This window comes from Marmota monax, unplaced genomic scaffold (genome assembly GCF_021218885.2).
Source record: "Marmota monax isolate L192 unplaced genomic scaffold, Marmota_monax_Labrador192_F-V1.1 WCK01_AAM20220418_F8-fsc00051, whole genome shotgun sequence".
NCBI lineage: Eukaryota > Metazoa > Chordata > Mammalia > Rodentia > Sciuridae > Marmota > Marmota monax.
Window position 1 is genome coordinate 841862 of NW_026695202.1, and position 13681 is coordinate 855542.

The window sequence follows — 13681 nt, forward strand, 5'->3', positions numbered from 1 at the left end:
TGCAAGAAACTTCATGTAATTACGTCTTCACAACCACCTCATGAGGATGTTGAAATCACTGCCCTTTAAGGGTTATTTGGGAGTAGAGAGGGGTGGTCTCAGTTTAGATTAGATAAACTGCTATATTCTCATATAGCAAAGGAAGGAGCTGGGATTCAAATGCAGCCAAACATAGGGAAGAAATAAGAAGCTCAAAGAACAAGACACAAAGTTATCCAACAGTCCCAAGGAAGACCTGGACCAATCACTGCAGCCTTCTTGGGTCCTGATGCCCCAAGCCAGGCCCTCCCCAGCTTCTTCTCCCTGCTCTCTATTTCTTTTGTTTTACTACACTTGGCCTTTCTAATGCCTTCTGCCAAAAGCACTCTTACTCTTTCTCTCAATGACTACCAAAAACCTACCCATCTTCTAGGGCCAGGTCTAGACATGCTGACTGTGACACAGGAGTTCATATATACATCTGGGTGCTGACATCACTTTGGATGATTCTGGTATTTTCCAAGCAACTAGTACAGTTTGGGTTCTAGTTGTTTGTTTGGTTTTGTTGTTGTTTTATTCCTTGCCAAGCAGTACTGAAGCTCACTCTCCTTTTGTCCTCACATCATAGGCACAGGGTTAGGCTTTTGGCTACAACCATATTACTCAGTGTACAGCTAATTCTTTCATGGGAAAACAAATGCAGTTTAGAGGGTAAATCTTTCAAATTATGGCAGAAAAAAAGGTGACAATGACTACCACCTTTGGCTTTAAAAAAAAGTAGGTGAGATGATTAAACAAAAGGAGTGTCTATTACTGAGTACTTAGTATATGCTGGCACTGTTCTAAGTCCTGCAGATTCAGCAATAAATAAAACAAAATCCAAATCTGTTTCTTTATGGGACTTACATTCTAGAAGAGGGAAAACAGATAATAAACTGAATGAACAGATACAAAGTCAGGTGTTAAATGTTATGGAAAAAATAAAGCAGGAAATGGGGGGGAGAAAATGTGTCTGTGTGGAGGTTCAGTTTTAGATAGGAAGATCAAAGATGACCTTGATGAAAGGTGGCATTGCAACCAAGATCTGAAGAAAATGTAGAAGCAAGGTAGGTGGGTTGCAAGAGAAGAATGGGTCAAAGAAAAGCAATAGTCTGTGCAAATGCCCTGAGGCATATGCATATCTGGCTTGTTTCAGGAATTGGGAGGGCAGTGCTCCAGGTGCAAATAAAGGAAACAAATGGAAGAGATTAGTTGGAGACAAAAGTCAAAGAGGTAACAGGGAACCCAGGGCTTCCTTAGAAAAAGAGGAACCACTTTATACATTCAACTATGAATATATAACTCTGAATGTTGAGTGTTACCCATTTTTTTTGTCAACATTCACCACTACGAAATAGTCTAATCTCCTCCTCGGTATGTATGCACCTAGTGCTCTGGGTACTCCAACTGTTTATCTTTACCTAAACGTAAGAACTCATAAGATCTTGTGCCTATGGACATACTTTTCCCTCTGCCTAGAACAGCCTCTCTAGCATGCTTCTTTTAACCATAATGATTGGCAGCAGATAGATGCGTTAGGAACATGAAGTTATGCGAATAATTCCATAAAACGGGCCTACTTGCTGGCCCTCTACATCTTTTCTTTCTTTCTTTTTTAAAGATATTTTTTAGTTGTCAATGACCTTTATTTTATTTATTTACACGCAGTGCTGAGGATCAAACCCAGTACCTCACATAGGCTAGGCAAGCGCTCTACCACTGAGCTACAACCCCAGCCCCATATCTTTTCTTTTAAAAAGCAAATTGCCCAAGGCCACCCCTCTGGCTGAAGTCACTAGTCACAACAGTTAGCTGCAGGTCTGTTCTCCGGGTGAAGGAAGATATATCCAAAGCCTTCTCCACAATAAGAAGAACCCAAGTTTACCTGAAAGGGGACCTTTGTGACCTTTATACTGAAAAACCAGCCTCTACCTCAGAGCAAAGCTTGTCCAAGAAAGGGACATGACCTTTGTCCTTGGGAAGACCCACAGAGCACTCCTAGGCACATTCCCACCCTGCTAAGTTGTTTATCTACAAATAAGAGGAGAGATCTGCTGCCCCAGGTATCCCTGACTCAGTCAGGCTAGGTGGGGACCCATAGCAACCCCCTAGCAACCACCAATCAGCATGAGACAGGGAAATACCTGGGATGCTAGATGACCCTCCCAGTAGTTTATGGTGTTGGGAAACCATGTAGTTCAGCAGGAACACCCCCTCTTGGCTTAAACCAATCAGTTCAAATGAATCCCCCTCTTGTAGTAACCAATCACCCCTACCCAACTTGTTCCCCCCAGTGAATGTGCTAATCATGTTTTAGAGTTGTTATTTGATTTTCCCGCGGTGTGTGATGATTTGCTAAGAGATGCTATGATGTATGTGGGGGTCCCTGCCTTATCCAAAGAATGTATAAAACTGCTGCAAACCCTGGGCTCCGGGCCTCTCAGCGTCACCAGTTGCTGTGTGCGCGTGGAGGACCAAGCTAGCTCGCAATAAACACCTCTTTGCTGCTTACATTGATCTTGGTCTCTGGTGGTCTTTTGGGGGTCCCGAATTTGAGCATAACAATACAGACCAAATATTCTAACACTCAGCAAAACCAGTTAATCAAAAGGAAAGCCCACCAACTATAGAATCTGTAAAAACAAGCTCCAGTTACAACTGGTCAGTGCAGGCCAAGGTGTTATCTTTAGATCTTTAGCATGTCATTTTAATCTCAATATATTAGTGCCTCCCACCCCTGTGGGTTTCATTTGGATTCCTGAGAGTAAAAGGCACTTAAACATCTGATGCAATCCTACTGTCTGTCAAAAGTGCCCTCTTAGGGAATAAAGCTAGAAACTTCCCAAAGACTTGGGAACAAAGGGGCACAACATTGCTGATATGACCTATTCTTTCCCTTGAGGGTGCTACTTTCTCCTCCCTTCTAATAAACTTTGCTATACTTCTACAACGCTTTATGTCTAACTTGAAATCTCTTGCAAGAACACAAGAGCCTTTAGAAAGACACAATGTGACCTCCGTGTCCCCTCCTCAGTCAAAAACAACCTCCTTTCCCAGTCTCTCCTCTCTCCTTACTGCCCCAAGAGAATTTATTGCATAACATGCAGCTTTCACAATACTTTGCATTAGAAGGAGTCCTTGGCATATTGTGTGTACTATTTTTTATGGATGCATATATATCTTCCAGTAGATAAAGCACCCCTGGGGCAGAAATGGTATCATGCATTGTGTGCTGCTTCATTATTTCCTCTTTCCTACATCCTCAGGCTCTCTCTCCTTACTGTAACAATATGCAAAAGCTTCCCCATCTAAGTTTTTCCTGCATTTATCTATATAAATGGTTCCTAAACATTAGTAGTCATAAAAATATGTTATAAAACATATTGTTAGGCTCCATCCCTACAGTGTCTAATTGAATAGGTCTAGAGTGGGGCCTCAGAATTCTCTTTTCTAACAAGTTCCCATGTAACACTGATGCTGCTGGTGTGGGAAATTACACTTTGATAAAACTCAGTTGATTTATATTCAGGCTATATTTCACTTTTCTTCCCACTAAAATGCCAGTTCTATATAAGGTTAATGAATTCATCTTGCTCAGCATCATATGGCCTAGAATAGTGCTTGGTGCATAAGTGGTGTTTAAACAATTTGTTAGATAAATAACTATAGTTTATTCCTTCGGTATATACATAAATGTTTCCCATTAAAATAAAATCTATTTGACTCACAATGCCCACGTGCAAATTATCCAAGGTCATCTCGCTTATAATCTCGCTTATAATGGTCTCTGTTCAGACTAAAAATAAATTTTAAAAAAGTGCTTGAATGATATAGCTTAAAAAGTTAAAGGGGGAAGGGAAATTGCATGGAAATGGAAGGAGACCCTCATTGTTATACAAAATTACATATAAGAGGAGGTGAGGGGAAAGGGAAAAAAAAACGAGAGAGAAATGAATTACAGTAGATGGGGTAGAGAGAGAAGAGGGGAGGGGAGGGGAGGGGAGGATAGTAGAGGATAGGAAAGGCAGCAAAATACGACACTAGTATGGCAGTATGTGAAAACGTGGATGTGTAACCAATGTGATTCTGCAATCTGTATATGGGGTAAAAATGGGAGTTCATAACCCACTTGAATCAAATGTATGAAATATGATATGTCAAGAGCTATGTAATGTTTTGAACAACTAATAAAGAAAGAGAAAAAAAAGTTAAAGGGGGAGGGGCTGGGCTGGGGACATGGCTCAAGTGGTAGCGCGCTTGCCTACCATGCGTGAGGCACTGGGTTCGATTCTCAGCACCACATTAAAAAATAAAATAAAGATTAAAAAAAAAGTTAAAGGAGGATTGCATATTCTGAAGCTTTCCTTATAAAGTAATTATTTTTGCTTTTAATGACTTTTAATAGAATCAAGAGCTACTCATATATGTTCAATTGAGGAAAATAAGTATATAATCCATTTATACATTGGCTCTTCTTTCTATTAAGACTGTTCTTACATGGTTGGTTTAATTCTTTGGTGAAACTGAAAACCTACGAGACATCGTGTGATCTGCTCAAGCTTATGCGTCAGTTGTTTTTCCATCAGACATGAAGGTGGTGAGTCTGAATCTTTCATTCTAACCACAAGACCACTATCTTGATTCCTAGATGAGAAGGAAGGCTTTAACTCAGCTGAGGTCTAACTCACCAATGACTCAAAACCAAAGCAGTGGTGACAAAAATCTAATACAATTTTTATTTTAACTATCATTTAGTTTAGGTTAATATTAAAGTCACTTGCTAGACCCTTTGTTCTACATTGTAAAAAGGAGACAAGAAAACACAGAATTTAAATGGTTGGGAGAGATTTTACATGACAAAACTGAGTCCCAACTGACTCACTATCTCACAATTAGTAGCAGTTGATAATTTATACATTCACTTGTTACTGACTATATAGAGGGTTTCTTCTTCAATGAAGGCAAATAACATTAAAAAGATATGTACATCTACTAGCAAAAGAATGAAAGATTTTCATAAACATTATGGTATCTTAAAATATATTAGAACATGTTATGTATCTGATCCACTTTCTGTCACCATTAATATTTGACAATTTTTTTAGCATGCTTACATAAAAATCAAACTGCACTTAAGTGCAATCTAAAATTAGAAGAAATATGTCACACAAAGATTTTCAAAAGTTGTTTAGAAAGAAAACAAGAATATTTGATTAAAACTGCTAAATGCAAAATGTAGATTTTCTTTCTTTTTTTTTTTTTTTGATACCAGGGATTGAACTTGGGCACTCAATCACTGAGCCACATCCCCAGCCCTATTGTTTAATATTTTATTTAGAGACAGGGTCTCACTGAGTTGCTCAGTGCCTCACTTTTTGCTGAGTCTGGCTTTGAACTCATGATCCTTCTGTCTCAGCCTCCTGAGCTGCTGGGATTACAGGTGTATGCACTGGCGCCCAGCTACTTCATTTATTTTAAAACAAGATGTTTAGATGTTGCTTTGGGTAAGTATATGAAGGACATGTAGTACAAAAAGGGTGAGAATATTTCATATATATTTTGGTATTAGTATATATTCTTTTCTGATACCAACACAAGTAGTAGCTTTTTAAGTATTAAAGCAACATTCAAATAATAAATTTAAATATTAAAACAATGTGGAACCTGAAACATTAATGAGCTTCTGGTCCTTTTACAATAAAAGGTCTTTGCTGTATTTTGAACAGTGTTTTCATGCAAGATTCTGTAACATCATTCCTTGGTTATTTGAGGGGGAAAAAAAAGAGCTTATTCACTTATGCAGGTCTGCCAAATGTTGAAACACTTCATTAATCTTCTTATTTAATATTAACAAATGTATTTCAGGAATCATACCACAAATCTGACCAGAAAAATTTTTATAATATATAGTAGCTGTTAAGCTAACTAACTACAGTAGAAGCAAGTTTTCCAAAACTCTAATTTTCATCTGAAATTTCAAATGTTACCATTAGCAACAAATACTATTATTTGTTTTCCTTGGAATTACAAAATAGTTTTTCATTGTCAAGAAAATAACCAATAGCTGAACGTAGTGGAGCACACCTGTAATATCAGCAACTCAGGAGGCTAAGACAAGAGGATCGAAAAGTTCAAAGCCTCAGATACAAAAACATATCAAAAAGACTGTGCACCATGATCAAGTAGGATTCATCCCTGGGATGCAAGGCTGGTTCAATATACGGAAATCAATAAACGTAAAGATAAGAACCATATGATCATCTCGATAGACGCAGAAAAAGCATTCGACAAAGTACAGCATCCCTTTATGTTCAAAACACTAGAAAAACTAGGGATAACAGGAACTTACCTCAACATTATAAAAGCTATATATGCTAAGCCTCAGGCTAGCATCATTCTAAATGGAGAAAAACTGAAGGCATTCCCTCTAAAATCTGGAACAATACAGGGATGCCCTCTCTCACCACTTCTATTCAATATAGTTCTCGAAATACTGGCCAGAGCAATTAGACAGATAAAAGAAATTAAAGGCATTAAGATAGGAAAAGAAGAACTTAAGTTATCACTATTTGCGGATGATATGATCCTATACCTAGAAGACACAAAAGGGTCTACAAAGAAACTACTAGAGTTAATAAATGAATTCAACAAAGTAGCAGGATATAAAATCAACACGCATAAATCAAAGGCATTCCTGTATATCAGCGACAAATCTTCTGAACTGGAAATGAGGAAAACCACCCCATTCACAATATCCTCAAAAAAAATAAAATACTTGGGAATCAACCTAACAAAAGAGGTGAAAGATTTATACAATGAAAACTACAGAACCCTAAAGAGAGAAATAGAAGAAGATCTTAGAAGATGGAAAAATATACCCTGTTCATGGATAGGAAGAACCAACATCATCAAAATGGCGATATTACCAAAAGTTCTCTATAGGTTCAATGCAATGCCAATCAAAATCCCAACAACATTTCTTGTAGAAATAGATAAAGCAATCATGAAATTCATATGGAAAAATAAAAGACCCAGAATAGCAAAAGCAATTCTAAGCGGGAAGTGTGAATCAGGAGGTATAGCGATACCAGATTTCAAATTGTACTACGGAGCAATAGTAACCAAAACAGCATGGTACTGGTCCCAAAACAGGCGGGTGGACCAATGGTACAGAATAGAGGACACAGAAACCAATCCACAAAATTACAACTATCTTATATTCGATAAAGGAGCTAAAAGCATGCAATGGAGGGAGGATAGCATCTTCAACAAATGGTGCTGGGAAAACTGAAAATCCATATGCAACAAAATGAAACTGAATCCCTTTCTCTCACCATGCACAAAAGTTAACTCAAAATGGATCAAGGAGCTTGATATCAAATCAGAGACTCTGCGTCTGATAGAAGAAAAAGTTGGCTCCGATCTACATATTGTGGGGTCGGGCTCCAAATTCCTTAATAGGACACCCATAGCACAAGAGTTAAAAACAAGAATCAACAAATGGGACTTACTCAAACTAAAAAGTTTTTTCTCAGCAAGAGAAACAATAAGAGAGGTAAATAGGGAACCTACATCCTGGGAACAAATCTTGACTCCTCACACTTCAGATAGAGCCCTAATATCCAGAGTATACAAAGAACTCAAAAAATTAAGCAATAAGAAAACAAATAACCCAATCAACAAATGGGCCAAGGACCTGAATAGACACTTCTCAGAGGACAACATACAATCAATCAACAAGTACATGAAAAAATGCTCACCATCTCTAGCAGTCAGAGAAATGCAAATCAAAACCACCCTAAGATACCATCTCACTCCAATAAGATTGGCAGCCAGTATGAAGTCAAACAACAACAAGTGCTGGCGAGGATGTGGGGGAAAGGGTACACTTGTACATTGCTGGTGGGACTGCAAACTGGTGCGACCAATTTGGAAAGCAGTATGGAGATTCCTGGGAAAGCTGGGAATGGAACCACCATTTGACCCAGCTATTGCCCTTCTCGGACTATTCCCTGAAGACCTTAAAAGAGCGTACTATAGGGATACTGCTACATCGATTGTTCATAGCAGCACAATTCACAATAGCTAGACTGTGGAACCAACTTAGAGGCCCTTCAATAGATGAATGGATTAAAAAAATGTGGCATTTATACACAATGGAGTATTACTCAGCACTAAAAAATGACAAAATCATGGAATTTGCAGGGAAATAGATGGCATTAGAGCAGATTATGCTAAGTGAAGCTAGCCAATCCCTAAAAGACAAATGCCAAATGTCTTCTTTGATATAAGGAGAGCAACTAAAAACAGAACAGGGAGGAAGAGCATGAGAAAAAGATTAACATTAAACAGGGAGGAGAGGTGGGAGGGAAAGGGAGAGAGAAGGGAAATTGCATGGAAATGGAAGGAGACCCTCATTGTTATACAAAATACATATAAGAGGATGTGAGGGGAAAGGGAAAAAAAATCAAGAGGGAGAAATGAATTACAGTAGATGGGGTAGAGAGAGAAGATGGGAGGGGAGGGGAGGGGGGATAGCAGAGGATAGGAAAGATAGCAGAATATAATAGTCACTAGTATGGCAATATGTAAAAACGTGGATGTGTAACCGATGTGGTTCTGCAATCTGTATACAGGATAAAAATGGGAGTTCATAACCCACTTGAATCAAATGTATGAAATATGATATATCAAGAGCTTTGTAATGTTTTGAACAATCAATAAAATAAAAAAAAAAAAAAAGAAAAGTTCAAAGCCAGCCTCAGCAACTTAGCGAGGCCCTAAGCAACTTAGTGAGACCCTGTCTCTAAATAAAATATAAAAAGAGCGGGGGATGTGTTTAGGGATATAAAGCCCCTCTGGGTTCAGTCACTGGTACAAAATAAATAAATAAATAAAAATAACCATATTTGAGGAATCACACTGTTTTTTTGTCCTTTCAAGTAACAATAATGTTCAGGGAGAGGACAGCAAGTTGAGCAACTCAAATATCACACAAGGGACTTCCTTCAAGTCAATCACCACACAGCTCATGTGTGTAGTAATAAAAATATATGCACTCAGGGGTTGGGGTTGTGGCTCAGTGGTAGAGCACTTGCCTAGAGTGTGTGAGGCACTGGGTTCGATTCCCCAGCACCACATAAAGATAAACAAATAAAATAAAATATTGTGTCCATCTACAATTTAAAAAAACCTTTAAAAAAATATGCACTCAAAGGTCAAGATATAATTGGGTTCATAATTTTTACTGCTTTGTCATAAGTATTTTCAAATGAAACTAGCTTTTTTTCTACTCTCTACATATATGTGGTGATAAAAAATACAATGACATATTAAGTGTGAGCAATTTTACCCACCATTGCCTTTATACCATTAGTGTATAGCTCAACACTGTAAAAATTAATTTTAAAATAAAGGCCAAGTAACAGCTCTTATAGAAAATTTTAATTTCAAAGAATCCCTGCGGGTCTTGGAGACCCCCAGCTCTTTGAAAACTGCTATTTTAAAGAACCTAATGGAAAAGATGTAGTTTCCCTACTTCACTAGATACTTGCTTACAACCTACCTCCCCTATTGGACCATTAATGGCAAATGAACAACTCAAGTGTCTATAACTGGGTAAGTCTCAGAGATGCAATCTTTATCGAGGGGATGCCATTCAACCTAGGGTGCATTAAAGACTAAAGCCAAGAGTAAAGCGTTAGGTCAACTTGAGGAGACCCCTTGCCTTTCCTTCTTGAGACACTCAGAACTTTAGTAATGCTTGATTAATATACAGTATTTAGTGGTTATTTTTTAAATTATTTATTTGATAGAAACCACATAAGCATTTATAACAAGTGAATGGAGGGACAAGGAAGTGCCTCTAAACGGGGGAAGGGGGCTCAAATTGGTGATGCAGTCTAGAGGTACTCAGAAATTCACAAACTACTGTGAATGCGCATGAATTGATATGAAGTATTACCTATAATTTAATTAGGTTTTCTGACTCAGTGAGAAGAGAGAAAACGATTTATGAAACCTATCCTTTGGGAAAAACAGGGAGCCTGATCCCAGAGAACTTTCCAGTTATGGTCTCTGACATTTAGACCAAGGTCTTGTGGGATTAACAACTTTTGTTAGCTACTCAGTTTGTTTTGGCCACCTCCTGTCCTTACCCAATAGTGATTAACTGTACACCATTACAATAAAGAGGAGAGTCAATAGATACTGCATAAAAATGAATAAAAACAGAGAGAATTCTCTTAAAATTAGAATAGTAATCAAAGAAGAATCCAAAACAAAAATTCATTAACAGTAGTTCCAGCCAAGCATGGTGGTGCGTGCCTATGAGCCCAGCTACTTGAGGCAGTAGGATTAAAAGTTTGAAGCCAGCCAGGGCAACTTAGTGAGACACTGTCTCAAAATAAAAATAAAAGTATGAAAGGGCTTGGATTGTCGCTCAGTAGTTGTTCACGTAGAAGCCGTGGGTTTGTTCTCACACTGAATCCTACAAAAAACACCCAAACAAAACAAAACAAAAACCAGTAGTTCTTTTGGGTAAGAAAAAACTGGGAATGGGACAATGAGAGACCTTCAATTTTTATTTTTTCTGTATTGTTTGAACTGTTTTCAGACAGACATATTGCTTTTATGATATAAAACAATATGAATGACATGTGTCTAAAAAGGAAAAGGAAATAAGAGATCCATTTTATCTGCATGGAAGGAAAAAGGGTGCTGAGAAACTGCTTCCATTCTGAGCTCTGTCTTGTGAGGGAGAAAACTATTCCCCAAGGACAAGAAAGGGTGAAGGCAGTGTTCCAGAGCAGCTGCACCAAGAAGCCTGGCCAGAGGAGGGAAGACTCAAGACAGACCCAGCCTTGGAGGTCACCACAGCGCTGATTGACAGAGCCTGTCAGCAGCTGGCCAGAACTCATGCTGGCTGCAAGTAGGCAACTGACTTCCTCATCCTACAGGAAGTGGAAATTCCCTTAACCTCACAGAACTGGGGCAAGAGAAAATGAGATCCTGCAATTGGCGTACTCACACTGCAAGGCAGGATTATTCTTTGGGAATCAGATTTCTCCCATAAAATGTGGTGAACTCCAGAGCATACTGCATTCTTGAAACCATATCTACAACTTGGAAAGACCCCTTCAACCACCATATTTAAAACATGAATGATTTTATGACTCATCATCTAAGTCCAAAGACAGATACTCTCCAAAATGGGTCTCTTCTCACCGTTTCTGAAAGGACTTCCCAGCAATATTGTCTCTATAGGAATCAAACAGGACGTGGTACTGATCCCGGCTCCATTCCAGAACCACCTGGAATAAAAAAGAAAAAGGACAATGCTTCCTTTGCATCAAAAACTAAAATCACATAACCTTCATTTAATCACACTAAGAATTGTTAAAGGAAAATAAACAGCAATTGAAATTCATTTATGTACTTAGTGCCTAACCCAGTACCAGACACGGTAACAAATCCAGGTGAGTAAGTCACCACAGTTCCTGCACCTGGACTGCCTAAAAGATTTAGGGTTTCACTGTGCTTGGGATGGGGTAGGGGAACCAAATAGGTTTAAACAGATGGGACATTTGAACTGGGACTTGAACAAATTCCCCAGGTGGTAAGAAAGGGACAGACAATACCAGCCAGCTGAAGAGCAAGTTCTAGGAGGAGAAAGAGCAAGCGAAGGTTGAGGGCAACTGTGGGGTGGCTCTGTCTAGAGCACGGGTAGTCACCTGGAGAGAAATGGGGCTGGGAGAGGAAGCTGGGCCCTGACTGTGATGTGCCTGCTGTGCCTTGGGAAGCTGGGGCACCAAAGACATTTAACTCAGTCACAGGATCCATCTGAAGTGTGGGAAAAAGTCTTCTCACCGCATGTTAAAAGACAGGCTGAAAGAGCAGGGACTGAGAAGACCTAGAGATTGACGACCTTTTTTTAACCTATGAGAAACCAGCTGACGGCCTTATTGGGTACCTCAGGAGATGTAAAGCTACAGATGAAAGCTCCCTCATGCCTGCACCCCAGACCTATAATCTACCTACACATGTCCCCGTTTACCACAGAGAAAGTGCCCCTCCTCCCAAACACCCTCTCTTTGTCCATTTGCTCTGGGCCTCATCAATTCCCACGTTCTCAGGACCCTGTTCCTTTCTTTTCCCCTCAATAGGATTCTGTCTGCTGCCACTTAACCATTTTCAGCACCTCTGGAAAACCTTTCCTTCACTCCACACCCCTTCCAGCTACCCCAAGTTCTCTGTTCCTTTCAAAGACATCTCTACTCTTCTATCCCCTCAGCCCACTCCAAAACCACTTCTGCTTTCACCATTCAAGTGGCCTTACCAAAGTCCCCATGTTGTCAAATCTAGTGACATCTGCTGAGTTTCTAGTGTACTCAATTCTTAGTGACTGCCCAATTCCTCCTTTTTTTTGGAAACACTTTCTTGGTTTTCCTTTTATCACTCTGGGGGCTCCTTTCCCAGGCCAGTTTCTCTCTCTAGTCTTTAAAAATACTGTATCCTTTCATTCTGTGCCTCTTCCCGGAATGCTCTCCTTTCTGCTAAGGCTTCTTCCAGCTTCTAGACCTCCCTCCCTAGGATATGACCCTGTTACATGGAGTGGGACTAGGGAAGAAGTCTCTGGATTTCACTCAAGCCAGCAGAGAGGAAAGAGGGGAAAGACATGCCACCTTTGAGGAGCACCTACCACGTGTTTTCCTTGACCAGAACCTAGTCACCTGCCCACAGTTGGCTACAGGGGGACCATGTGCCTGCTACACTTTGCTCACCTCTTTTTATGGTCTTTAGATTCTTCAAGACCTGACCTCTGCCTGCCTTTCCAGCCTGGCATCACCGGGATGCTTCATAAGTACCATGAATTAATAATTCTCTCATTTGATAAATGTAAAAACATTTACTGAGTCTAAAGTGCCTCAGTGTAGGGTTTGCAAGGAGAAATAAGCTAAATTTCCTGATTTTAAGGAACTAGTCAACTGCTTCTCCCAGCTTCATTAATGTATGATTGGCAAAAAAAAAAAAAAAAAAACTATATATTTATGGTGTATAACATGGTGTTTTGTTCTATGTGGTGAAATAATTAAATCAAACTAATTAATAAATCTACCATCTCACATACTTACTTTTTTTTTTCTTTTAGGAAAAAATGATCTACTTTCCCAGCAATTTTTAAGTACATATTACTATTAACTACAGTCACTATGCTGTAAAATAGATCTTCAGAACTTATTCTAACTGAAGCTTTGTGTCCTCTGGCCAACATCTCACTATTTTCCTACAGTCACTTTTTAATGGAGAAGTTTATTGCTGGCTATAGCCACATTGAAGAAGTGTGGGCCTCCTAGGAAAACCAAGAAAGACTACCTAGAAGAAGCAACATTTGCAGAGTCTTAAAGTATAAAGGAGAGTCTGCCACTGGGGACGGAGGTATGCCGGAGGGATTTGCTACCAGACTGGATGAAAGAGTGAAGAAGAGAATTAATGGTGAATGCCAGGTTTCCAGAATTTCTAGTCCAAGTCAATAAATGTACTGTGGAGTCATTTAAGCACAGGGGAGGAACAGGCATAGTGAGGATGAGAGCTAATAGGACTTGAGGGCCTCATTTCTGTTACAGCAAACTTGAGGTTACACATGCAAATCACTGGTCTCTCC

At 39.3% G+C, this 13681-nt stretch overlaps 1 protein-coding gene across 1 annotated transcript in view; it reads right to left on the bottom strand.

Annotated features, from left to right (window-relative positions):
• The window catches only part of Gnptab (N-acetylglucosamine-1-phosphate transferase subunits alpha and beta), a 78300-nt gene that overhangs the window by 44639 nt on the left and 19980 nt on the right, over window positions 1-13681 (bottom strand). Inside the window, exon 2 of the mRNA XM_046429430.2 lies at window positions 11245-11330. Coding sequence (XP_046285386.1) covers window positions 11245-11330 — 86 coding nt within the window. The remainder of the gene's footprint in view (window positions 1-11244; window positions 11331-13681) is intronic.